Source organism: Megachile rotundata, chromosome 4, assembly GCF_050947335.1.
Source record: "Megachile rotundata isolate GNS110a chromosome 4, iyMegRotu1, whole genome shotgun sequence".
NCBI lineage: Eukaryota > Metazoa > Arthropoda > Insecta > Hymenoptera > Megachilidae > Megachile > Megachile rotundata.
In genome coordinates this window covers 7,114,205-7,142,192 of record NC_134986.1, presented here as the reverse complement: position 1 = coordinate 7,142,192, position 27,988 = coordinate 7,114,205, and the positions used below count along the sequence as shown (strand labels likewise).

The 27,988-nt window shown below is 35.3% G+C and overlaps 1 protein-coding gene and 1 long non-coding RNA gene across 4 annotated transcripts; one reads left to right on the top strand and one right to left on the bottom strand.

Moving 5' to 3' along the window:
- The first annotated feature begins 43 nt into the window (after positions 1 to 43).
- Positions 44 to 7,159, top strand: LOC105663431 (uncharacterized). Its single transcript, XR_013037978.1, has 2 exons — positions 44 to 3,663; positions 3,734 to 7,159. It is a non-coding gene; the product is annotated as an uncharacterized LOC105663431 (long non-coding RNA).
- On the bottom strand, positions 4,242 to 21,544 carry trx (histone lysine N-methyltransferase trithorax). Of its 3 annotated transcripts, none has more exons than XM_012292249.2 (10): positions 21,184 to 21,543; positions 19,216 to 20,650; positions 18,580 to 19,146; positions 18,061 to 18,503; positions 17,786 to 17,947; positions 17,330 to 17,725; positions 10,422 to 17,215; positions 10,133 to 10,295; positions 9,925 to 10,071; positions 4,242 to 9,844 (listed from the first exon to the last, which is right to left on the bottom strand). In XM_012292249.2, exons 1-10 carry the CDS (start codon positions 21,346 to 21,348, stop codon positions 9,671 to 9,673), a joined length of 10,446 nt encoding a protein of 3,481 aa, XP_012147639.2. In that variant the 5' UTR covers positions 21,349 to 21,543; the 3' UTR covers positions 4,242 to 9,670. The 3 variants fall into 3 exon arrangements, with proteins under 3 accessions (XP_012147639.2, XP_012147640.2, XP_076387157.1); XM_012292250.2 differs by having other exon boundaries at positions 18,061 to 18,479; XM_076531042.1 differs by lacking the exon at positions 17,330 to 17,725 and having other exon boundaries at positions 21,184 to 21,544.
- Positions 21,545 to 27,988: the final 6,444 nt, after the last annotated feature.

The following is a 27,988-nucleotide window of genomic DNA, read 5'->3' as shown; positions in this document are numbered from 1 at the left end:
CGCGTCGAGATAAGCATAACGTTGTATCTTTGATTCATATACAATATTGGCCGTGTCACGAACGCGTTCGATCCCGTGGAGCTCACGTGCCGTAAATTATTCGGTGAGAATAGCAGAGCAGCCGTGTCGCGACGCATGCGCGTGCCCCGCACTTCGTAGCAGAAATTAAACCGTGGATCGCTGTGATCGAAATAACTCGCGGACGAAGGAACAGGTTTCCACGGGTTCGCACGATGTCCACCCGTTTGCACCATAGATATGTTTGTTTGTTATGTTTTCCCGGACGATGGCGTTTCATAGGACAAACCCCTCGTTTTTTATTAACTGAAATACTCTATTTCTGAGCCCATTCCCCTCACTCTGAATTCTATTACCCCTTTTTTTCAAGACAGTAATAGAGCAAATTAACACCATATGTAACGATTCCTTTAAAAATTTGACCTTGTCAGGATTTGAGCCCGGGAGCTTCGAATTGTAGTTACTAAACCCAGTTTGCTACTAAACCGCCAACCATAGACAATCTATGGGCTCGCAACTCCAAAGACAGAGACCGCACAGTTTAAATACGGTGTCGATAACACATTAGAGAAATGAATGGTGTAACAAGTTAGCGACAAACCGAATTGATGTTATTAAAAGAATGGTTATAGGTACAGGCATATCCGAAAGACTCCACGGTCATCTACCTCCGTCTTTGGTGTCTATTTTCAGGTCACATCGTGCGTATACTACTAATATTTCGCATTTGATTAGCATACATTTACAGGCTCGCGGTGGCGCACGGTTTCACGTCAGCCGAGTGGAACGAAACTTAATTGCATTTTCACCTACACGCGTCTGTCCGACGGTGGAACATCGAAGACTCGGGTCGGTTCCTAACCTCACTACTCTTTTTGTCTGCTCTTCTCACCGAGAATGACGAAACGGCTCTCCCTCCCCTCGCGTAGGGATCGTGACTCGCATATTCTCCGTCTTTCTCCATCGTTCTCGCATCTTGTGACAGTGCGCTGGCCCTGAATCGGTCTTTACCTGAGGCCTCCGTCGTGTCCGTGGCAACGAGCTCGCGCGAGTCCGAACAAAGGCGAAGAGGCGGCTGCGTGTTGATAGTAAAGGCACGGAAGGGGAGGAAGAAGAGAAGAAGAAGGAGGAGGAGGTTAAGAAGAAGAAGAAGAAGGAGGAGGAGAAGGCGATAACAACCGACGTATTCCTCGTTCCGTGTACAGACGGCGTTGCTGTCGCGGAACTCTCCTCGCTTGGAAACCACTATCGTAGCACCAACGCACCTTCTTCCATGTTGCATGCACGCGAAATCGAGTACCACTAACATTTGACGATCACTTACAGGGCTAAAACGCGACACAACACGCCACGGATCGAGCACGAGGTGTTTCAACAACCGGTCACCGGGTGGAACCGTGCGTTTCGCGTTCGGTTCTGCCAACCGTATCTCGCGACACAACCTCCGGTCTAGGACTGATGATGCACCACCACGCGCGGGGACCCTGGTCACGGCTACCACGAGAAAGAGAAAGAGAGAATCGTGACGCGCGACGCTCTACCAGGCGCCATTTACAGAAACGCACGCATCGGCGCTGTATACGCCTGTCTCCTTCTCGCCACCTATCCCTCCCACCACCGTACCGCCCAACCGTCTCTACGCTCCTTTTTCAACTCGCGTTTTACTTTCTCGCTTTCGCGTATCTATCCGACCTATCCCAATTACAGCGAACGTCCTTGAGGTGACTAACACCTTGTCGTCTACCGCTCGTGTGAGAACGAACAGGGATGCATGAAAGCGTCCGTTCGAGGAGGTGGAGGGTAAAGATGGTGGTGGAGGAGGCGAGCGGAGCCGCCAAACCCTCTCGTTGCCGTGACGAGGTAGGCAACCAGCACTTTGATGTTACTACGGAGAACAAAGACAGAGAAAGAAAAGAGCGGCGAATGTCCGCGCGTAACGCGAGGGCTTTCTTGAAGCTGCGAGTAAAAAGGGGGGAGTAGGATAACCATGCTTCTCGAGTATCGCTACGTGAGAACGAGCTGATTATTCATCGTTCTACGGAAATGTTCGGGCACTGATAATGCTGCCGCTCTGGCATGCATCCTGATAATCCTTTCTATCATTAATTCTTCATATATGAAACGAAACAGTATATTAATAAAATTTCATTCGTTAAATGATACGGTATATTTACATCATTGCGTTACGTAGGTTAGACTTTCCTTGGATTCTTCCACCTCTCCTTGGAATCTCCCGGTCTTTACCATTCTCCCTAGGATCTTCATAGTAGGCGCTCCCGATTCTCTGTAGACTCTTCCATCCTTCCTAATGTCTTCCTAGAATTTTTTTAGGTCTTTCTAGACATTTCCAATTTTCTCTAGACTTTCTAGGATTATCCAAAATTTTTCTAAGCTCTCCCAAAAATTTCGCTAAAACCATCATAGGCTTTTTCGGATTTTTTTGAGTTTTCTCATTCTTCTTAAGATGTTCCTGAGATCTTTGTAAGTGTTCTTGATTCTTCCTAAGGTGGGGACTTCCTAGATTTTGCCGCTCTCCCTAAATCTAAGGATGCTCTTAGTCCTCCCTAGGCTATCCCATTCTTCTCAAAATGTCCCTAGAATCTTTATTGGTATTTTTAGTTTTTCCTAGGCTCTTTTACTAAAATCTAGAAGTTTTCTATATTACTGTAAGCGAATCTCAATAATAAAAAATATTCATCAAGTTGCCAACGAGTCAGACAGTTTTTAATAATGAAAAATGAATGGAAAATTAATTACTGCAGAACATTGTCGAGACAAGTTTAAAAATTAACTTTTTGAAAATGAATTCACAATTGGTTGTACACATTATTGTATGCAAATCAATATTTTAATAACTGATGGGGAAACTGCTCTTATCGAAGAAATTTTTCTCGTTGGGTCACGAGACTACTGTATTATACGGTGCAAAATTGTATTTGTTGTGCAACTAAAAATATTGTAACAGTTAAAGAAAAATTTGTATAATTCATGAGCGTACAAGAAAATATTTTGTAAACTGTTGATTTACTGTGAGTGACATAAATGTGGACCACCATGATATTAAATTAAAATATGAGGTTTCTACGTCTTCCTTCGAGCAAGGATGTTCTATCCAGCTAACTGCAATTTGAAAGGTCAAAATCTAATTTCCTCAGTTACAAAATGAAACTTATTACAACAGCCGCTGATTTCATAAAATGTCCGTCCACCAAGGGGGCCGAGGGCAATAAAAAATAAAGCCTCTCCGTCGTCGTATCACGTTAATTTTAAATATTGTCAGCGCGCAATTAGTTTGAGCGGTAAAGTCGGCAATCTTATCTTTCTTTGTCCGTTCTCACAAAACGGGTAGACCGCAGCAAGTACCATATTGTAATCTACGATACCACTTGTTCATTGTAACAGCAACGCGCGTTATAGGTCATGCCTTTTTTTTCCACGTGTGAGAATTCTTTTTATTACGTGCATATTCGGTTGACCGCGCGTCGCTGACTCATTGCTCGTTGCTCGGATGTTGTTGTGCGTGTAGAACAGAAATTTTCTTCGAAAGAATTTATACGTGCATTGATCACGCGATAATTAAAAAGAATAGAATTCGGTTTGAACGCAACAATTTTTTTTTATACCACTAATTAGCATTGTACTGATGTATCACGAATTATGTATTCATATACAATTGTGAAACTTGTAGAGATATAATTTATATTGTAATTTGCAGACGTACTATTACCACTATGTTGAAGACTCACAAGATGGGGAGAATCTACCATTTTGTTTACTACTGTTCACCATTTGTTTACCGAGGAAGACTAGGGGTCTATAGGTAGTTTAGAGAATTTGGATCTTCTCTAGGTTCCAAAAGAATTTAGGGAAGATTGGAATCTAGGGAAAATTGGAACCTAAGGAAGATTGGAACATAGGGAAAATTGGAACCTAAGGAAAATTGGAACATAGGGAAAATTGGAACCTAAGGAAGATTGGAACCTAGGGAAAATTGAAACCTAAGGAAGAAACACAGGAAGAGATTAGTACCTACCAAAACTTAGAACCTAAGAGTTAGAATTGAAATGAAAGTGAACCACCTAGCGAGAGTGTAATTCTGAAGCCTAGGGACTAGGAAGGGACTAGGAGGAACCAAAAACTAACCTAAAATCTAGGTTTTAACTTCCCCATTTGCCCTATACAAACATATACAAATAACAAAATAGAGGGAGGTAGAGATGTGATATACTTCCATTTGTGTTTTTATTTTGTTAATTTCTCATATAATACTAACAAAACATTTAATTACAAAACATGGGTGTACAGGGAGTGTGGGTGTATTCTCTCTTTCTTTCATTCTCACTCTCACTCTCTCTCTCTCTTCTTTTTTTTGTATGTGTATGTATGTACGTGTGTGTAATGAAAGCGGTTATGTGTTTTTCATTTTTCTATGTGGTATGCATATCATCTGGTTAATGTAAACGTTACTTGATTACTTCAATAAGTTGTCTACAGATGGATTTTTTATAACGACAATTTTTTACACGTCCCATTTTGTCCGCAGCATCTCTTCGTTTATTCAGTTATTTATTTATTTAAATTTTCATCTTGTGGGTCATCGACCAATCTTTATTTTTCTAATATTCTATTTCTGATGAATATTTGAACGCAAAAAAGAGATTAGAAACGCTACTAATTAATATGCAATATAATTAGTATATATATATTTATATATATTATATTATAAATAGTTTTAATAATTATTTGTCCAAACACTGAATATTTTACAACAGCCATCGATCTCAACTATTCATAATTCTATATTTAAACAGTTTGCAACTTTTACAGTTTCAATTCTTTTTTTTTCTTTTTCTTTTATAATAATTATTATGCATAGCGTGTTTCTGATCCAATATCATATCAATAATAGGGGTATATCATAAATTTTGTAATTTGCTAAAAAATATTCTCTAAAAAATATGTCGACCTAAAGATTATTATGACTGATAATCACAGACAATTTTTTTCAATTTTCCTTTCCATTCCCTTTCTTCCTTTTCTTTTTTTAATTTATCAATAGTATTACTTATCTCTTTTTTACTTCTTCCTTCTTCCACAAACAAGTACAATATTCAAAATTCTAATAGTAGTATTTTGTGTTAATACGTGTTTTTTAAAAGCGTTTTACATTTCAATCAGTTAATTCTTCAATTTCTCTTTCTTTTTTACAAGGAGCCGAAGAGATGAACAGTGACGGATCCAGAGAGGATACAATGGAGTCTCCGCAACAAATTAATTCGTATTACAAAATAAAATTACTTTTCTCTTCTCAATTTTATATAATGCATAAATAATTCCTCTGAACATTATCACCGAATTTAGACAAACATCGTGCAAAGGATTCATGTATATCTCTCCTGAAGAGTACAACTTTTGGATCCGCCCCTGGAGATGAAACCCTATAATTACAAGAGTATGCAACGCTGCGATAATTTTGAAATTGTCGTAACAAAATAAGTTCCATGATTGAACTTAACCACTCGTCATCATACCAAAAAACCTATGTCCAACACTTTCAATTACCCGAAGTATACGTACAATTACATTGTCGTCCATAAGTATTAGGATAAGTATTAGGATACGATTTTAATGAATTAAGTACATCTCTAATTTTTTGTTACATAGTTACCATTAGAATTTGGAAGTACATTCGAATGCAGTAGACTTTTGATTAAATGAGAAGCTGGGACCTCGGGGGAAGATGTAGGGAAAGATTTGGACCTAAGGGACCTAGGGAGTCAGAGATAATTCGAGGTGGTCTTAGGAAGAACTAGAGACTATGAAAGGACCGGAGAACCAAGGAAAGCTGAGGAGAGCCAGGAAGAGCTAGGGAGAGCCAGGGAGAGCTAGGGAGAGCCAACGAAATACCCGAAAGATCCCAGAAGAAGCTAAGGGTCGCAAAATACCGAGAAAGTCAGCATAACTCAATCTCGAACCCTTTATCCTCTTAATTACATTCCACATCATTTCTAATAATTTATTCGTATTTGAATAAAAAATAAAAATTTGTGTCCTAATACTTATGGACGCCAATGCATATCGAAATTTTCAAGATTACACATGTATATACTTGTATCAAATTTTGTGTGTTCGAATCACTTTTTGAAAAAAAAAAAAAATAAGTGGGTGCTGACTGGTGTAGTAAACAAACTGGTGGTGCACAATATGATTGAGTGGTGATGTATTATGCTTTTCTATCATCTCGTGTATAGATTATAATTAATCGTAATAATAATAATGATGCGTAATACTAAACAAGCCTTGTACACGCTCCAAGAATCTATTGAGAAAAAAGAAAAGAAAAAATACAACAGAGGTATACGCTTTGTTCCATTCGAGTTTGTCAAAGTATGATTTGTTAAAAGCTATGTTGTCTTTTTCTTTCTTTTCTTTTTAAATCTTCCGCGGAGCGTAAAAGTATTTCAATGGATTTATAAATAAAATAGAAAACAATGTTCTTAATTCGTCTATCGACACGTGTAAATATACTCATTATAGACTATTATTACAATCACCGTGTAATTAATTCATTAATCTTGCCATGGGAATATAATGTATAACGAATCTCACCATCTATATTTATATTTCATATATATATATATATATATATATATATATATATATATATATGTGTGTGTGTGTAATACACATATATGTATATCCCCAGAAAAAATTCATTTGCGGTGATGTCGTGTCATAACAATTATATGAGATTAAAAAAAGAAAAAAGAGAAAAATCAATCGATTAAAAAAGAAGCTGGCGTTTATATTATTTCAACAATATTTAGACCATCGTGCGGCACTATGCTCTCTAAAAATCATGTTTATTATAAATTCAATTAGTTTTTAATTGTTTCGTTATAACCCTAGAACCGTCATCCGTGTAATATAAGTAATAATAAATATCAATAAAATATCTAACATTGCTATTATATTCTTCAAGTAAAAATTACCATTCTTACGTCGTTAATTACCTCATTTTGTTTCCTTTTCCTTCTCCATCTTTACAGATTATTAATTAATTAATCATCATTATATTAACAATATTCATTTTTCGGTGTATTTAAAAAAAAAAAAAAAAAGAAAAATACCTAAAGAAAAATGGCAATTTCTCGTGACCAGAACGTGTTTCCATTTTTTTTTTTTCATATCCCTCGTCCTATCATTTTTTTTCTTTTTTTCTTTTTTTTCTTCTTCTATAACTTTTTACAAATCATCATACGCATTTTGTACCAAACCAGGCCGATTAAAAAAATTGTTGCACGACCGACAAACGTTGCTTAAAAAACTTCGCGTGCTCGAATAATGTTCCTGCCATCATTTCACTCTCGTTTATACAATATTTAAATAAAATTCGCGTTTATTCCTCTCTTAATTTATTTAAAACACTCTTTCTCCACTTCCATCCTTATTCTCTCTCTCTTACTCTAGGCCATTTCTTTTTTTTATTTTTCTTTTTTCATCATCATCATCACCATCATCGTCGTCATCTTATTTCTCGCTTTAAAGTGCACTTAACGGTGTTCATGGAGCACCAAAAAATTTTCAAGGGACAACCACCTCGGCAGAAATTGATTGACCGCACTAAAAATACCTTTTTTTTTATATCATAGCTTAATATGGATGCGATAGACACAATTAGCTTGTTATTTTTTTCTTTTTGTCGTTTTTGAATACAAGTCATCGTTCATGAGGGTACATCTAAATATCTATCACCGGGTTTCAAGCGTAGGTACATTAAAGGTAAGGCAAAACTGCATTTCACAGAAAGGTGCTTTTTGTTTCTTTTTTTTTCACGGACACACATAACACATTCATGTATATCCGTAAAAAGTCTGAAAATACATTCCTTATAAAGAACGTTCTTTTCTCATTCACAATTAACTTCTCCCAGTGTGGGAAAATATCACAAACGTTTTCTAGAAATATTCTAGAAAAGTTCACTCGAAACAATCGTCTAATCGTTAATATTACTATTATCATTATTATTATTAGCTTTATCTTTTCATTTATACATTTTGTATGAACGTAAGCTTACAAAAGATTTCATGATCAGCGGTGGAGCTTTTGTAAAATAAAAAAAGATAGAAGAAGAAGAGAAGTTTCTCTATAAAAATAAAGTAATGAGATTAATTATTGTAATATTGGCAAGGCGGAAGCACAAACGCGTGGGTGCACTGTTCAAAAAGATCTATAAAAAAAAACACGTATCAAAATAATATATTGCGCAGTACGTAAAGTCGTTCATCTTCGAATGAATATACTTTACATTTTTTGTTTGGGAAGCAACCTTTTGTTTCCCGTTTCTTTTCTTATGATTTTTTTTTGTGGATTTTTTCGTTTTAATGTGTTTTTGGTCACTACCGTAAGACTTAAAATATCATCAATGTCTGCCAAAGTAGGTACGCCTTCGAACAGTATCCTGAATGCTTGAAAGGAAACTGTTCCTTCTTCCCCTCACACTCATTATCAATTTTTTTTCTTTCTTTCTTCCTTAGTGTCTAAATTACCATCTTAAGTTAGTACTGGTAGCTGGTACTTACATCAAGGACAATGTCTCTAACTCTAACAATTACATAATTTACAAAGAACATTTGAAGATCTGGCCCTACATCAGACATGAAATGTCACGAAGTTAATCGTACACTGTACACTAAATGTAGATTTACATAAAATATTTAAAAATATATTTAACTATATCCCTGTGCCTCTGATTCACAAGTTTCATTCGTTGAACGACCGTTTCATTTCACCCTTTCCGGTGCACCTTTGTCACGGATAAAGTTCGTTTTTGTACAAGAAGAAATGTCGATAGCATTGTTCCTTTTTTAATCTTAACAATCGTCAGAACTTTATCAGTAACCTGACTTTACTCGTGCAGGCACCTATTACAGTGGTCGTTCGAATGATACAGATATTTAGATTTATTGAACGACCATTATAATGGCCTTTCGTGCCTGAAAGGGTTAATCGTGTTAAGTCACGGTCGTGGGAAACGCTATGGTTGTCCCTCTAAGTACGTCGATTTTGTGCTATACACTTTTGTCGAATTTCATGTATCAATTTGGTCCAATTACACGTCGAATTCGTTCAAACCCTAACTTAAGAGTATACAGAGAAGAAACGTACATGCTAGAAAGCGTTTTGGATTTAGTGTAAAGTGACGATAACTTGTACACTTAAGCCTCAATAGTAGATAATAAAGTAGAGTCTAAAAGAAGTGCATTAAAGCACATATGTACTGTGTATTGTGTGTGTGTATATGTATATGTGTGTGGATAAAAGTAACACTTTCTTGAATCTCCAAGTGATAAGAGATTCATTCGGATAGAGAAAGCAGGACACGTTCAATTGTTTATTGCTATAAGTAGACTCCTTAAAATCAACTACGAATCGTAGCTGTTTGAAGTAACATTGTCATAACGCGAATGTTTTCTCGTGTACTATATTCTGGCCTTCTAATATATCTATTTCCTTTATAGTAATAAAAAGCTGCAATCTCTGAAAATAGTTTGATGATTAAATGAATAACGTTCAATAAAATGAATCCTATCCCAAAGCGCTCGGTAATTATAGCACGTATCGTTTGCTTAGAATAGCTGTATACGCAGTCTCAATTGAGGTATTTACGACATCTGCGTGAACCGCAGGTACATGGAATCTTGATATCTTCGAAGGGAAACTTGTAGTCGTACGTTAACTCTTCCCCCTGATTAATGCGACGCAGAGCAAAAATCAAAATGTGTTTCTTACCTAGGATGTCTACCACTCGCGAATAACAGTTTGGCTGAAACATTATTTTAACGTTATTAATTCATTCCTTTCACATTTATTGTAGATCGATGAATATATAAAAAAGATGAATACCTCGCACGAATGGTTAATGAATCTAGCTGCGTTTCCTTTCATCGTAGCATCAACGACTAGATGATCGTCGATTTTGAACATGTAACATCCTATGTTTTTACTATCGTAATATTTCTCCCGTTTGTCAGTTAAGGAGGCTCGAATTACCTGCGAATATCAGTAACTTATAAGTTTCATAAACAAGTATACAATGTATAGAAATACGTACCTCACCAGCGTATTCAATAACCATTTCTCCAGCTTCAATGTCCCTTAAACAAAACAAACCTCTGCCGTGTATGTGAGAATGATATACTCCAACTGATTCCTTTGATGTTTCTTTAAGTATTCTGAACCGCATGGCCATTGGCAAATTTGTGCTTGCCACTCGTCTACAACATACCATAATTATGTAATTACTTTTGACTACACTGATTTATCAAAATAGTACTATGAATATGTTCAAGTAATGACTATATTCCTATCACAATAAATCTTTAAATTATCATAATTAATACCTGGATTCAGCTTCTGAGATAGCAATCAGTTTTGGTTGCTGCCTGTGCCTAGATGCCAGCCAACTAAACATGTCATGAACCTTCCTTCCTTTGAATGGTTCTGCACGAGCAGCACCATTATCACATGCTGTTGGTAGGTCATTCTCCGCTTCTCCTGGCTTAGGTGGTGTTAAATTGTGGAACCTAGGTTTATACTTGGTACACTTATTCACATCTGGTAGCTGTTCCACCAAGTACACTGTAGCGTTGTTTTCCAAGCCTAGATTTTCAGTAAGAGGGTTATGAGGCAACGGAGGTAAGTTATGAGCCTTTCGAGCACTTTGAACAGCTTGAAACACAGTCTCCCATACTTCAGCCATCGATGAAGCAGTATGGGTAAATCCGTCCTGTGATTTTATTTCATACATTAACATTGGTCCTTTCGAAGAGGGTTTCTGTGTCTGTGTATTTTGTAAATTCGATTGTACGGATTTAATCGACTTGCTGATCATTCTTGGCTTCTTGACAGCAACCGGTGGAACCTTTGTTTTCAATATGTTGAATTTATTATCTATTGGTTTCACTTTCTCATCGATTTTGTTTGCCTTCAAGGTAAATGTTTTAATAGGTAACAGCTGCAAAGAAGCTATCTGAGGTACCTGTTTTGTTGGTAATATCTCTACAGAGGTTACCTGAGGAGACTTCTTGTTTTGTGTCACCGCTTTCATGTTGTGAGTGATTTTATAAGAACCATCTTGTAGCTGCTTCTGTAATACTATTTTCAAGGATGCATTTTGCAGTTTCTCTTTATCCAGTTCCAATTTCAGATTTTCCTTCACCTTCTCTATAGTCTCTGTGTTTAATTTCAGGGTATCATTTATGTCGCTTATAGTCGTTTCAGGTGGTTTCTTGACTGTCGGCGCAACAGCTTCGACGATCTGCTTCTTTGATTCTGTAAGTTTTGGCTCCGGTTCTGCCGGTTTTATTTCAGGCTTCGTCGGTTCTTCTATGATCATTTCTGTTTTCTGCATTGCCTTAGTCGTGTCTTGCTTAGGGGTCACAGCTTGCATGGGTAATACTCTATTCATCGGTCGGCTCGTTGGTACGTTGCTTGTTATCTTATTTTGTATACACGAGCTGGTAATAACTGGATTATTACTTGTACTTACATTAATGTTGTTTGAATTCGGTACCGTATTACTATAATTATTATGCACACTATTTACATCATGGCTTAACTTATTTACAATTATATCCCTTTGCGTTATACAGTGATTAGGTAATGGGGGTATTTTAGATGATATGCTAGACTTTATCATGCTGGTATTCTCTGATACATGTTTAGAGTCAAAGTATGGTCGGACACTATTATTCATCATCTGTTCTGAACCAAATAACGGTTCTGTGATTTTCCATGGTCCATTGTTCAGTTGAGTAACAGAGTTAGACACTGGACTAGGACGTACAGCGACTCTTGGTATAGTCGGTATTGAGTTTTGCAATAACTTGGGCGATGATGTTACTCTGGTCACAGCTTGAGGCTCAGATGGGCACGTGTCTGATAGTTGTATAGACGTCACTGGTTCTACGACACTTTGACACGATACAGGCAATATGGTGTTACACGTGGCTGAAGCGAAGCTTTGTTCGGATGTTGCAGACATATTAATCTGTGGCGTTACGATAGATTCTGTTAGAGGTGCTGTTTGATTCACTACAACATAACCACCGGGTACTGCAGGCATATTTCCCACACTAGATGGCAAATTGGGCATACTGGATACATTTTGAACATTAGGTACAGCTGGTACGTTAGTTACATTAGAAGTACTGGGTAAAGTAGGTGCACTGGGTATAGTGGACACATTGGATGCGCTAGGTACATTAGGTATACCAGGTACACTAGGTGTTGTAGGTACATTGGGTACACCAGGTATACCAGATACATTGGATATATTTGGTACACTAGGTATACTTGGTGCACCGAGCACGTTAGGTACGCCAGATGCATTAGGTACATTTGATACGTTAGCTGCACTTGGTATATTTGGTATACCAGATGCACTAGGTATGCTAGGTACACTGGGTACATTAGGTAATGTGGGCACTGTGGGAACGGTAGGTACACTGGATACATTGGATATATTTGTTATGCTTGGAATATTGGATACATTAGGTACATTGGATACAGAGGGTACGGTAGGTATAGTTGGAATGGTGGGTACATTAGGGATGTTAGGTACATTGGTTATACTAGATACGCTGGGTATGCTAGCTATGTTGGGTATGTTGGATACACTGGGTACATTAGCAACGTTAGGTACATTAGGCACTCCAGGTACTCCAGGTACATTCTGCACAGATTGCACAGCTGTCACAGTGGGAACACCTGGAACAGCCTGAACGTCCACGATAGGCTCCATGAGTTTAGATGCTTGAAAAACTTGCGTTGTCGTTTGGTAACTGCTCGCTAACACCTGTGGTACTGTGCCAGCCATGAACTGACTGGAAGACATTACAGTGTTGCTCACAATAGTCTCCAAACCGTAATACATTGGTTGGTTGGAAAGAAACATACTGCCAGTTGAATCTGTAAACATTTCTAATGTAGGCGTTGAACTTAACAATAGTTGTTCAGATGATATAACTCCACATTGAATTGCATTGGGCTGCTGTTGAATAATAGTTCCTAGAACCGTTGGTTGCGTTTGTGCAATTTGTACACCTGGTAATATTGATATACCTCCATTTTGTAATGCCAATAAATTATCAGAGGATGCTTGTATATATGCACCAGGAACTAAATGATTAGTTGTTATGAACTGAGGTTTAAACGCTGCCTCATGTTGACCACCAATTGTTGTTACATACTGAAGATTCTGTCCTGACTGTTGTTGCAGCGTTTCAACGTACGCAGACATAATTCCAGGAGACGCAACCTGTTGCAATATTACAGTTGGCCCGCTCGGTCTTTGAGTTTGCTGCAATTGTATAACCGGAGTATTGTTTTGCATAGGTTGAAATCTGTTGTGTCCATTATGGGGTTGCATGGTATTCTTTACAATCTGCGTTTTAATTCCCTTAGCTCGAGATTTCGGTGCTCTTGGAGATTTTGATTTGACCAATTTTGTCATCTGACAATTCGTCTGCGAGTCATTGCTCGCAGTTTGTACGCCGGTAGATGAAAATGTTGGAGATACTTGTGGACTCGGAATTGTCTGTGTACTTGCACTATCTGGAGAATTCTGTGACAAGCTAGAATCACTTGCAACAGATGGCGGATCTGTGATTTCTGTTATTTGGACAGTACTTTCTTGCGGTAATACTGTAGCATTTGGTAATGTGGTTGTTGTTCTAGTATACTGTGTTTGCACAATCATGTCGTTAGATGTTAATACTGTTTGATGAACAGTTTCCACAGTTGCATGAGTATGAATCTGTGGTGTAATAATTGCCTGTGCTATCGGTTCAATTTGAATAGCTGGATGAGGTGATGGTACAGAAGCTTCTAAAGGAGACGTGGCTTGCATATCTGGATAGTCAGAAGAAAGAGTATGCCCTTCAGATGGAGACAATGTAATAAACTGTGGCGACACGGATCCGATACTTGGAGAGAATCTGGAATCGGGTGATGCCAATTTGTTATCCATAGTTTCTGAATCGCTGTCACTTGTTATCATGATATCACAGTTTGCCAGATGTCTATTATAACTATCTTGTGTTCTGTAGGTACAACGGCATCGTTTACAAGTTACAGGACGATCTATATGATCAAACGGTGCATCATATTGAGCAGTAACATTGATCCTTTCATTTTCAAGATGTTTCGGTGATATGCACTCGTCGTCGCTAGAAATGTCATCAGCACCATCTAATTGAGGAATTTTTAAATTTAACTTCAAATTATTTTCCTTGGCTTGATGTCCATACTTCTGACAAGTGGAATAACTGTCAATTTCTTTGATTTTCTGTGATTTATCATTATTTTTTGAAATGTGGGATTTAATGAATCCGTATATTCGTTTCGACCGTAAACCATTTGAAGGTTTCATGCACGAATTAAAATCTTTTTCAGTGGGTACAGTAAACTCATTACTGTCACAGGAGGATTCGTCGTTAATACCATCTAATTGAGGGATCGATAAATCTTCTGTCATAGGTAATTCTGTGGTTTTCTCTTCAGTGTTGTATTCCGGTGAACTACATTCGCTGGCACTACTTGGGTCAACAGTACCATCCACTTGTAATATTCTTGGTTGTTGCCTCGTGTGCCAGAAGAGCCGCTTATGTTCCTTTCCTTCTTCACGACTAGTAGATATTACTCGGCGATTAATACCACTCGCATCCTCGATACAATACTTTAATTCCCGCACGGAATCAGATAAAATGTTGGGTGTGTTTGCTCTACCTACAGTGGCCATTACACTCTCTGGAATTCTTAGCTCATGCAAAGTAGGTGGACGTTCATTCTGTGAATCTAATACCGTAACGTTTGTTTCACTAGATTTGGTCATACTTGAATTCCTTGATAATTTTCTTCTTTTTATGCTGGGACCATAAGTACTATCCAGTTTACAACTCCAAGTTAAACTACAAGACCGTTGATGATGCCTTTGTCCTCCAACAATCAGTGGACTGTTTGACATCACTTCTGATTTGGATCTCTTCAGCTCCCTACCTCCACGTTTCTTAGAACTGAACAAGTCGTCCATCAGATCTTGAACAAACGTTTTTGTCTCCAAGTGAACCCAAAGATCGTTGTGCGGTCCTAACTCCAACAAAGAAGGATCTACCTTTGATATCTTGTTTTCAGTTGGTTTTATAATTTCGTCAACTTCAGGCGTTAACATGTCATCTTTGAATAGATCAGTTGCAAAGGTACCATCATTTTTTAAGTCCATCGCCAAAAAATCTTCGTACGTCATTTTTGGAAATATATCTTGCATAGATATACCGTCTAATAAATCATGCGGCAAATCTTCAAATATAGCTTCCTCTAATTCTGGAGGTAAAATATCAGTATTATTTTGTTCCACCAAATTTTCATCAACTTCTTTGTTGCACACTGCATCAACCAAAGCATCCAACGTTTGTTTCGCAGCCAAATATTCATTTTTCTGTGTATCCAATGTAGTTTCCTTTTCCTGCTCCTTCGAATGATCAATGGTTACATTATGTTCTAGATCGGGAGAGACTTCTGGTACATATACTTGTATGTATGTTCTAATGTAATACCTTACAATTTTAAAAGGGTTTACTGTGGACCAGTATAGTCGAGAGCATTTATAATCGCAAGGTATGATTTTTTCAACCGTGTCAGAGTATTCAGGTATAACAGTACCTAAACAATCAATCATCAATGAACCTATCATAACTTTCACTTTACTCGGTTCTGCATACTTTTTCTTCTTGCGATCCAACTCTACGTATACTGGTCTTCGTAAACTGAATTCGTTATCGTTCTGTAAAGTTTTATGAGTACAATTATTTAAATGCAAAGAACAAAATACTGTTTTATCGTCATTAAAGGCAAGTCCAACGTTCCTTGCACAAGGATAATGAAACGTGCTACTACAATTTTTTGCACAACAACCAACGCTTGCTCCTTTCTTCCCACATTCCGAACAACGAATCAACCGACCCCTGGAAATAGCACTATGTACATTTTGTAAAGAACCATCGATTTCTTCGAATACTTCATTGGACCAAAGTGCACAGTTAGAATGAACCCACTCATTTTGTCCACAATACAGGAGACGTCCTTCTTTCGTTTCTGCACCATCTCCTAAACCTTTGCACAAACAACACGATCTACTGTCTTCAACATGAACATTATATAAATTTGCTGTTTTAGCGGCAATTGCTTTCGGTGCTTTCATCACTTCTTCCTTCCATACTTCCAGAATGGAATCGTCAAGCTTTCCAACTAAACTGTCATCTTTAACATCCTTTGTCGTTACTAATGTATCACTTTTTTCCACATTACTTTTAGCATTTTTCGGACTAAACCATGGAAATACTTCTCGTAAAATTTCATGGTAAGCATCAATAAGTTCTTTAGATGCAATACGATTAATCACGTGTTCCATATCACAATGGAACTGTGACAGTGTTTTATATTCGTTATTATTAACTTTCTGTTTCACCGACATTAACGTGAGCGAGGGCCTAACGATAATTTGTTGATCTGAACAGTGACATTCTGAATCATTTGAACTACTATTTGAACTTTCTTGGATCACCGAATCTTTCTTGTCATTATCTTGAGAATCTTTCAGAGCACAATTTTTTACCCGAACCGAACATTCTTTCAAATGAAACTTTTGCCGAAGTCGTCTTAAACCTCTTCTATTAGTACAATCACTTGGTTGATCTTCGTCTGATTTGCTTGTATCGGATTTTACATTATTATTAAGAGTAGATTCTGTAGTTTTTGATTTTTCGTTGACAGATTCTTCGGAATCATCTGCGTTGAGAACTTCTTTAGCATTTATTGCGTTTGACTCAACTTTATCGTCTGAAAAATCTGACTTCTTTATAGTGGAAGCAGACCTGCACGAACACTCTTTCTGTGGACTCCATTTTAATGCAGCACAAGCCTTCCTATTTTTACTTAATGATTTTATAACACCTATAAAACCAGCTTTCAGTTCAGCTTCTATGGCATTCCTCCAAATAGAATTAGGGCTTGAGGAACATTGACTGCAAGTGAATTCAATAGAATCAGGTAGATAACTAAGAATTTGATAACGTTCGTCGGAAAGTCCTTCGCAACGGGCATGTACCCAGTAAGAACATTCGCTACATTCCATCATCTGAAAAACACAATTTAAATCGAATTATTTTAAAAACCTTTCATTTTTTAAAATAAATATATACGTGTGCATATAAGCATTCTATAATATTTTATGACATGAAAGTATACCTACCTTCGTATCAAAATCATTTTCGTTGTAACATCTTTGACATAGAGGACAATAATTTCCTTGTTGACGTAATTTAAAACACATGGAGCATAACGGTAAGTTGCCCACATGAACATTAACTCCTTCGCTACCACAGCTTTTACATTTGACACAACTTTGACACACATAAGGTCTTTCAGGACTGTAAAGTCTCGCACTGACACCAGATTTTGACAAACACGAGTGATGAAATGATTGACGACAACGAATGCAAGACAATTTTGGACCAGATCTTAGATGGCAGGATTGGCATATTGTACATCGAGGACAGCACCAATTTGGTTGGGCACAAGCATTCCATTCACTGGGTTCCAAACAAAAGGCATGATATGGCTCACAACAGCATTGACAATGGATGAGCTGGAAAGATTGTTACAATGTACAACTGTATATAATAATGTACATATATGTAATACTTACTGGTTCTTTTCCAGCGCTTCCACAGAGATAACAAATAGCAGAAATATGGAAGAGTTCTGAACCAATAAGGGCAAAACCTTTTGCACCAACTTCTGCGGGATCATACTGTTCCCAAAAATCTATAGATACTGCATGTAATGTGTCATTATTTGTTTTAGGTACCTGTAACAATTTATTTACTATTACTACAAATATCAGTCAAATTGAAAACATTAATATAAATTATCTGAGAAATGATTTTATTGTAACACATTTTATTTCAAAAGTTTACATACCATTTGAAGATTTGATGCTGACATATTTTGTTGCGTTTTCCCTCTTTTTGGATGAGGTTGTTGTACTGTATTTGTAGTGTTGTCATCGTTATGTTTTTGCTGCTCCTTTTCCTTTGTATCACTTTTTTTCTCTAGCCTATCATTTTCCTTTAGTGTTTTCGGAATGTGCTTATTGCTTTCAGTATCTTCTTTCCCATCAACAGAGGGAAAAGTAGCAATCGGTTGACCAAGAGCAACGCTTGCACTTCGGCAAACATGTTTAACTCTTGGTCCTTTTAATTCAAGTCTCTGTCTCAGGGGTTGCGGGCATTGATTTAAAGATGGCGAGGAGAACATAGGATTTTTTAATTTCTTCCTCACTTTTATCCTATTGTTTTTTCTTCTTTTTTTACTAGGCGATATATTCAGCGTCGAATCAACTATAAAATTTGTAATCGGATTAACTGTAATTCATATAAAATAAATTATAAAAAAAAAGAGAAAAAAAAGAAGAAAAAAAAAAATGCAACAGAAACTTACATTTATCTAATTTTGTATACATAAAACCACCAGTGCCTTGATAACTAGTTTTTTGGCCCATTTCTATATTTCTCCAACTCATAGCTGATTTAAATAAGTTCTTTTCTGAACTATCTTCTGCGGGCCAGCCTAACTTATAAGATATTAATTTTTGACCTGGACTGTCAGTATCTTCTTGATTCAATGATAATGGAACACTTAAAGGATCTCTCATCATTGGTGGTAATAATGCATTCAAGCCAGTTCTTAATGAAGAAGGAATGTTATAACATTTCAAACACATTTTCAACCAACATGCTGGACATCTGGCTTTATAAACGCATCTCATGAGATTCCATTGCTGACTTCTCACAACAGGTGGTACTAAACATAAACCATCTCCTTTATGGCATTGAAGGATTGGTAGAGTACTATTTGTAGATTTTGCACAAGCTTGTCGTTTGATCATTTTACTGATAAACTTTCTACACGATTCACAACTGTGAATACCAAATTTTCGAGCTTGTTTTACGAATCGATAAAATCGCACAGCACCACAAACTCCACATTTAATAGTACCTGTTAATCCTGAAATGTTATAACAATAAAATAAATTTTAACTATTGTATCATTAAATTATAAATATTAATTGCATACCTAAATTAGTATTTCCAGTTGTAACACTATTGTTATTTGTTGTTGAAAAAGGTCCTTCGGTTCCACCTACACATTTGTTATCTAACTTTAACCTTGCTTTCCTTAAAATAACTTTTCCACCATTTAACTTCATCCCAGTCCATTCTGACTGCTCATCTTCTGTGTGATTGCTATGCTCGCTTCCACTCTCGGACAGTGTACTTTCTGTATCAAAGTTATCTGAATTTCCCTCTGTAGTTTTATTCCTGTTATCAGAATTGCCTTGAATTTTTGCATTAACATTTTCTTTTGTCTTCACTACATCTGCAGGATTTGTCTGAACTTCTAAATCAACAGCTTCACTCTGCGTTCCTGACCTTGTTTGAATCCTGGAAGACTCTGAACTTGGAACATCGGAATCAGGAAGAACTTTTGTAGGAACAGAAAGCGACTTCTGGTTTTTGGACGCAGTTAATTTTGTATTTTGAGCTTTCCTGATTGTGTTTTGTGAATTATCTTGGACATTATTAGATTCTTTATCATCAGATGGATTCTTTACAACTTTGTTCTTATTCGATAAATTACTTCTTTTTACATCAGTATTAATAATTTTTGATACTTGTGCGTCTTGTATAGAAGGTGCTGGCTTTTCAAAATTCTTTACAGACTGTACTACAGTTTGGGCATTGGAATTCACTCGCTGAATCACCTTCCTGGCCTTATTTCTCAGTTCTTTATCTTTTAATTTTGTACATAATTTACTAATATTTTCTTCTTTTAATTTTGTTTCTTGATTACAAAGTTTATTTAATGCAAATTTAGCTTTCTTCACGTGAGTACCAACTTCATTTTCACTGTGCTCCGCTCCAGAAATTTCTTCCAATTCTTCAATAAATCTTTTATTAGGTTTAATTACTCTCGATGAATGGGCACTTCGAACTGGTAAAATAAATTTTCTTACAGCGTTCGGTTTATCACCGCACTGTGCTGTCATATTACGTGCATTGTTACTATTAGATTTTGCCCTTTGTAATAATCTCTTTGCAGTACTATTACGTAGTTGCCTTGTTCGTTGATGTTGATCTAAGATATTATTCACTGATTTTAATACTGGTGTTTTCATGAAATTGGAGAATTTAATATTTTTACAACTTTTACGGCTTTTAGGTCTATGAAATTTAGTAGCACGTTTGGAATTTAATATAGTCACATCTTTCTTAATATCTTCTGTTGCTTTCACACTTTTATCACATAATTTCTCTACGTTATTCTCAGCATTCGAAGAAGAGTTTTTAATATCAGTGACATTTTGTTCATTGGACTGCGGTGCAGGATTATCAACGGCATCAGGTGGCGGTTTGACGGATGTGTTTTCTGTGTCATGTTGTTGCGTTTTTATGTAAGACACGGAAAGCTTAGCCTCTTTAGTGCTAAAACCATGGAATGGTGGATGTTCCTATAACAATAAACAATCGTAATAAATATTAAAACATCTAACGATTACATAAATACTGCTATTTCCACATTCTATATGCCATTACGATGTACCTTTTACATCAACAAATAATGAAAGTACAGCGAAAGACATTTAATAGTTATAAACTTTACTACAATAGAATATGCATGAAAGTTTTGTACATTCTATTAAACACAAGAAAAAAATTTCAATAGAATGTATTAATAAAATACAAAATAAAATCAGAAGAGCTTCTTTTACTGAATCATTGACATTTTTAGGTATAGTGGTATGTCAGTACATAATATACACATCTGCCATTCCGAGTAAGCGATTCCTTTTTAATAGGTTAACTTTCATTATACAGCCAAATATCTGAGTTTTTCTGGTCATTGGATCGGTGCCGTATGCGTCCCTATGACGCTTGCACAGTAAATACATTTATTTACAAGTCAAGGAATAGTTATTTACAGTAGAACTCCAATTAGGCGCCTTCTGCTAGACATTCCTTACGATAGTAAACTACGAATTACCTTCTCGTTGTCACCAAATGTTTCGTTGAACAGGGAAAGTCCGTAATAGATGTTCTCGGCGACGGTTACCGAATCGCTTTGGGCTGTCTCGGGCTGGCCGAGAACTTTGATCCGTTTCCTGGTGACCGTCTTCGGCGGCTTCCCGGGAAACTTGGACCTTCCCATGTTCACTTATTTCAACGGCCAACCTCAACCTCACAACGAAATTCTGTTTCCATTTTACGCGATTTTGCCCAGTCGAGGCGCACCAACTGAACACCAACGAACACTTAACACACACGGAAACTTACAGGCTTCGTTTAACATCGGTTAACGTCGGCTAAATTCGATGATAGCCGCGAAATACGCGCGTATTGTCAAACACAGAATCACTAGTAGTAAGGTGGGTACATGTGTTTTCGAATACAAATGCGCGCATTCATCTAGTGATTTTCACTTGAGCGAAACTTAAGTTACGCGCGCTACGCTCACTGGTTCTTTCTCGATCCTCACGATTCAAATGTAGGTACTACATTTACACTGTATTAGACAAAATGTTTACATATTATGTAATTTAACATATTGTATACAAATTTTTAATAGATATTTCTATTTAATTTAATTAATAATTATGAATGTTTTCGAATATTATATTATAGTTTGATTCTCGTTTTTAATTTTGATTAATTTATGATTAAAAATATAATTGACGATTAGTGAATCGATTTGTTCGATATATCGAGTTCTACTTCGAAGTCAAAGTATTACGCAAACTTTTATAAAAATATTGTAATTTAATATAGTTTATTATTTATTAATTATTAATTTATATTGTTTGAGTAACTGAAAAATTATAATAATTTTTAACGTTACTGAATTGCAAATGGTGACTTGTTTTTTTTTCTTTAATTTTATACTTCAGATTATATTAATTGACTCGTAATAGATCGAACGCGATTGATTTCGATATATCATGTATCGAACAGTTTCCATTTTGAATTCGCGGTATTTTATATTGTATGACACGTAATGTTGAAAAATTAATATATTTAATTATTTATAAATTTTTAATACTTTGTTTTTATTTAAATTATTTAAAAATGTTAATAATTCCGATAGATATGGCTTCAATATTATGATTTGTCCCTCTTTTAATTTTACATTTAAGGTTATAATAAATGATCACGACTCGTAATAGATCGAACGCAACTGGTTCGATATATCGCGTATCGAGCGCGCTTTCTAGTTTGAATTCGCCATAATATATTTTACCTCAGGGAATATTAATATGCTCTTCGTAATTTTCATTAACATAACGTTACATCATAAATTATTCAGTAACTGTTGCACGTTTATTCAAAATAAAAATTGTTCTACAATTAAAATTTACACGATCTGGTGGATCTGATAAAATCACATTCATCCAATTTGTTTAAATTGTTTCTCAATTATACATAAGAAGAAAAATTATTCAAATATTCATTACGAAATACCGGATTATGCGCTATAATTAAACAACAGGTGAGAATTTGATTATTATATTACAATTCTTCAATTATAAACGTTGGTTATTATTTTCTCCATGTCATTTGTCTCGACTAAAATTTAATTTTAACGAAATGAATTTCGTCTCTATTAACGGAGAACAAAGCGTGAAGAATTTTCATTTTAATCAAATTAATTCGTGAAAAAAGTTGAGCGATAATAAAGTCGATAAATAAGGTATGCATGAAATATAAATCTGTCGTTTCATGCGCGTTGACCTGTGCTTCATTCATAACCATCAAGTACGGCTTTTAGAACCAGATTGTACTTTTCGTTGTACCTTTGTGTCTTTTAACCTCTCGATATATCGATTCTAATCAAAAGGCAAATTTCAAAATAACCGAATCGAAAATACAGAAGTATGAAAATTGTTTATTAATTACATATAGTATTATACAGTTACTTATGACGCTACACACGATTTTTCCATTTGCAGCCATCTTACGAAAAAAAGTTTAGAACAATATTTGCAGGGTATGAAGTGCACAATAAATATTAGTAAAGCACATTTTGAAAACAGTTTGTTCTCTTGGCAAAGTCAAGGTCACTTGGGTTTTTTAAATAGGAACATTTTTTTTATTCATAGCTTTAGAAGACATCGAGAAGAATTCAAAACACGTGTTACATGATATTTTTATTAACATATTACTCGATTTACAGAAGTGGAAATGTGAAGTAAAAGACCAGAATATTACGCGATGGAAGGCAGCATACATTTTGAACATGTAATTAAATAAAGCGTATTTTTCTTACATTCTAGTCGCGTGTTTACATTCAGTAATCTCTTCGGAATCAAATAATGGTTACACTATCAAAGTCAAAAGCTAAGTACTTCACATTTTCTTTTCTGTAAATCGAGTAATATGTTAATAAAAATATCACGTAACATGCGTTTTGAATTCGTCTCGATGTCCTCTAAAGCTACGAATAAAAAAAATGTATGTACCTATTTAAAAAACCCGAGGTGACCTTGACTTTGCCAAGAGAACAAACTGTTTTCAAAATTTGCTTTACTAATATCTATCGTGCACTTCATACCCTGCAAATATTGTTCTAAACTTTTTTTCGTAAGGTGGCTACAAGTGAAAAATCGTGAGTTACAGGTAACACCCTGTATATTAGAATTAAATTAGAATATGAAAAGCAGTTCTTTTCTAATGTGAAACAACGTATTTGCTCAGAAATGTTCGTAATTTAACTTTCATTTGAAGTTCTCTCTCTTTACCGGTCGTTTTCTTAATCAAGCTTGTAACAAGAAAATTCGATAAAGTCGATATCCACGTCCATCTTCGTAGCCACATAAATTGAGTTGCATTATATTGGGTTGAAGTTATCGGGCTACCAATACCGCGTCCCATTTTATCGATCTTACCGTATCATAAATATTTATGCACATACGAGTACACGCGTACTGATAAACTTTATATTTTTAATAAGCCACATCGATACCGCGTTACGTTCTTCTCTTTTGCGCGAAATCAACGAGGTTAAAAATTAAATTACGACCGTGGTCGACGCGGAAATCGTTCGAACGTGTCTTTGATTATATTGATTTACATTTAATGTACGTCATATGTGTCGCGTATACTTTGTTGGCGTCATCGTTAATTAGGAAAAACCTGATGTTTACTGATGTAGTATGATACTTCAAATAATTATGTGTAAACAGGAACGCCTCTCTCGTTTGTATAATTCAGCGAATATTTAAATATAAAGCTATTCCTTTGAAGTTATTCCAGTGAATGTCATTTTATTTGAAACGAATATCTACTATCGGGCAGGGTTTTATTATTTTTCATCGTCGAAAATAAAAAATAAAAAATATTTCGCAAGAGTATCGCGGTAATAATTGTGTTATCACGGTGCAGTTTTTCGATATAATGTTTTCTCTTGGTTTTATTTAACGTTGCATATAAATTCACCGTAGAGAAATAAATTGTTTGGGTAAAATGTAAAAAAATAAAAAAAATATTAGAGATACACTTTATACAAATTGATAGCAAATTATCCTCATAATTTCGACGAGTTATTCGTATTATACTTGTAGAGCAGACGTCAACAAGCTTTTATTACGGAAAGAAACATTTTGCGAGTACATTAAAATCATGATTACAAACATTTATACGTCCATTTATATCGCGCAACAGAAATGTTACCCGTCACGGTTCGAATAAAAGCTTGCCATTTGTAATTCGAGTACAATTGCAATCAACTCCATTTTGCGTGGCAGCAGAAAAAGTAAATAACAAAAAAAATTGAAGTAAAAAAAAGTAAATCCCAACCAGAGGAATAAAGTAGTTTAAATTTAAATTGTATCGGGAAATCTAAATTGTTGTAGATATATCAAATGCTCGATTTCGGTATGTAAAAAGTTTGATGCAATTTCGTGACATAGAAGCGTTGTTAGAATTGTATTTATGGTATACCAGTTTAATAGATAATATTTTAGCGGGAAGCTTTAGTTCATATTGTTGATATGAAGGTAGTAAAGAAAGTAAAAGCTACTGCTTTACAACATATGGAATGGTAAATGAAAAATTGAAAGTCTAACATGATTTCGTGACACAAAAGCGTTACAAAATGGCGCTTGTGGTATATCAAATTAAAAGTAAAAATTTACTGAAAATAACTGTATAAGGTTCCTTCTGATATTCTTAATGTAATACAAATTATTTTTAAGATAAGTAAAGTTATGAAGTTGTAACACATCAAGTGGTAAATGAAAAATTGAAAGTCTAACATGATTTCGTGACACAAAAGCGTTACAAAATGGCACTTGTGGTATATCAAATTAAAAGTAAAAATTTACTGAAAATAACTGTATAAGGTTCCTTCTGATATTCTTAATATAATACAAATTATTTTTAAGATAAGTAAAGTTATGAAGTTGTAACACGTCAAGTGTTAAATGAAAGATTGAAAGTCTAACCTAATTTCATGACATAAAAGTATTACAAAATGGCGCTTGTAGCATATCAAATTAAAAGTCGAAACTTACTGAAAATAACTGCATAAAAATTCCACCGACATTCTTAATATAAAAAGAGAAATATAAAGATAAACGAAATTGTGAACTTGCAAGACATCAAATGGTACATTACGAGAGCTTCGAAGTCTAAATCGATTTCATGAGACAAGTGTCACGAAATGGAAGACACGATATATCAAATTAAAGGTTGAGATTCACGGAAGCTAACTAGATTTATGGAAAATTCCTTAATCTTGATACAAGGAAAATAAATAAGGAAGCTACAATTTGTAAGGTATCAACTGTCAAATTTCGAAACGTAAATGCAACAAGATTTCAGGACATAAAACAATCGCAAACTGACAGTAATGCTATATAAAATTAAAGCTTAAAATATGATGAAAATTACTGCATAAATTTTTCATAAGATCTTTCCATGAAACTCATGTTGCCAACAAATTATGTATTCGAGATAAGAGTACAAATATTCATATTTAAAAGTGGGTTGTAAATAGGGGTTGCTGTTGAAATAAGGTAAAAGAACAGGATGCTTAACTGCATAATAAATAAGAAAATAAGTAGGTGCTGCTACCTGTGTTTGTCAAGTCTTAATATTTCTTACGATAAGTATTAATGTTTTGACAAATTTTATTATTTGTTTTGTCAAGTTTTAATATTAATTTCCTCAAGTTTTAAGCATTAGTTCTGCCAAGTTTGAATGTAAGTTTCATTAAGTTTCAAACATTAATTTCATCAAGTTTGAACATGAGTTTCGTCAAGTTTTAAACATTAGTTTTGCAAAGTTTGAACGTAAGTTTCATTAAATATTAAACATTAATTTCATCAAGTTTCAACATAAGTTTCGTCAAGTTTTAAACATTAGCTTTGCCAAGTTTGAACGTAAGTTTTATTAAGTTTCAAACATTAATTCCATCAAGTTTGAACATGAGTTTCGTCAAGTTTTAAACATTAGCTTTGTCAAGTTTGAACGTAAGTTTCATTAAATATTAAACATTAATTTCATCAAGTTTCAACATGAGTTTCGTCAAGTTTTAAACATTAGCTTTGTCAAGTTTGAACATAAGTTTCATTAAATTTCAAACATTAATTTCATTAAGTTTCAACATGAGTTTCGACAAGTTTTAAACATTAGCTTTGTCAAGTTTGAACGTAAGTTTCATTAAGTTTCAAACATTAATTTCATCAAGTTTCAACATGAGTTTCGTCAAGTTTTAAACAACAGCTTTGCCAAGTTTGAACATAAGTTTCATTAAGTTTCAAACATTAATTTCATCAAGTTTGAACATGAGTTTCGATAAGTTTTAAACATTAGCTTTGCCAAGTGTGAACATAAGTTTCATTAAATATTAAACATTAATTTCATCAAGTTTCAACATGAGTTTCGTCAAGTTTTAAATATTAGCTTTGCCAAGTTTGAACGTAAGTTTCATTAAATATTAAACATTAATTTCATCAAGTTTCAACATGAGTTTTGTCAAGTTTTAAACATTAGCTTTGCCAAGTTTGAACGTAAGTTTTATTAAGTTTCAAACATTAATTTCATCAAGTTTCAACATGAGTTTCGTCGAGTTTTAGACATTAGTTTTGCAAAGTTTGAACGTAAGTTTCATTAAATATTAAACATTAATTTCATCAAGTTTCAACATGAGTTTCGTCAAGTTTTAAACATTAGCTTTGCCTAGTTTGAACATAAGTTTCGTCAAGTTTTAAACATTAATTTCATCAAGTTTAAACATGAGTTTCGTCAGGCTTTAAACATTAGCTTTGCCAAGTTTGAATATGAGTTTCATTAAGTTTCAAATATTAATTTCATCAAGTTTGAACATGAGTTTCGTCAAGTTTTAGCATTAGTTTCATCAAGTTTACGCATAGGTTCCTTCAATTTTGAAAAAACTTTCCCCAAAGAGTACACAAGCCTCTTAACAAAATCAGATGCAATCCGATGAAAAGGAACGAATTTGCATGAATATCAAGGTGCATTCCCGAGGAAGAAAAGAGAAGGGCAGTAAAAAAAAAGGAGCGGTTGAAACAGCAAACGCAAAGTTGTCGCGTTCAATCAAATTCAAATTGGAGACGATCTAACGCGATAGTTTACCTGTACGCAAGGAAACCCGAGACTCTCGTTACAGCGAGGCGTATTCGTTTTAAGCGGCGAAGCGAACGAGTTTATCTCGTCTCGATCATTCCGCTCGAAATGCCCGAGCGGGTGTGGTACCCGGTCGTATTCTCGTTGGGATCGGTCAGCTAGCCGGTTGTAACGGAGCTATAAGATCTGCTTGTTCCGTTTCGTTG

Bases quoted from the DNA above. Each gene is read 5' to 3' on its own strand.
- trx (XM_012292249.2), bottom strand. From the start codon at position 21,348: ATGGGAAGGTCCAAGTTTCCCGGGAAGCCGCCGAAGACGGTCACCAGG. The intron at 19,147-19,215 runs GTATGCAATTAA...ATAACATTTCAG, and splicing joins AACTGGAAATACTAATTTAG to GATTAACAGGTACTATTAAA. The intron at 17,948-18,060 runs GTATGTAAACTT...AAATTGTTACAG, and splicing joins CAGCATCAAATCTTCAAATG to GTACCTAAAACAAATAATGA.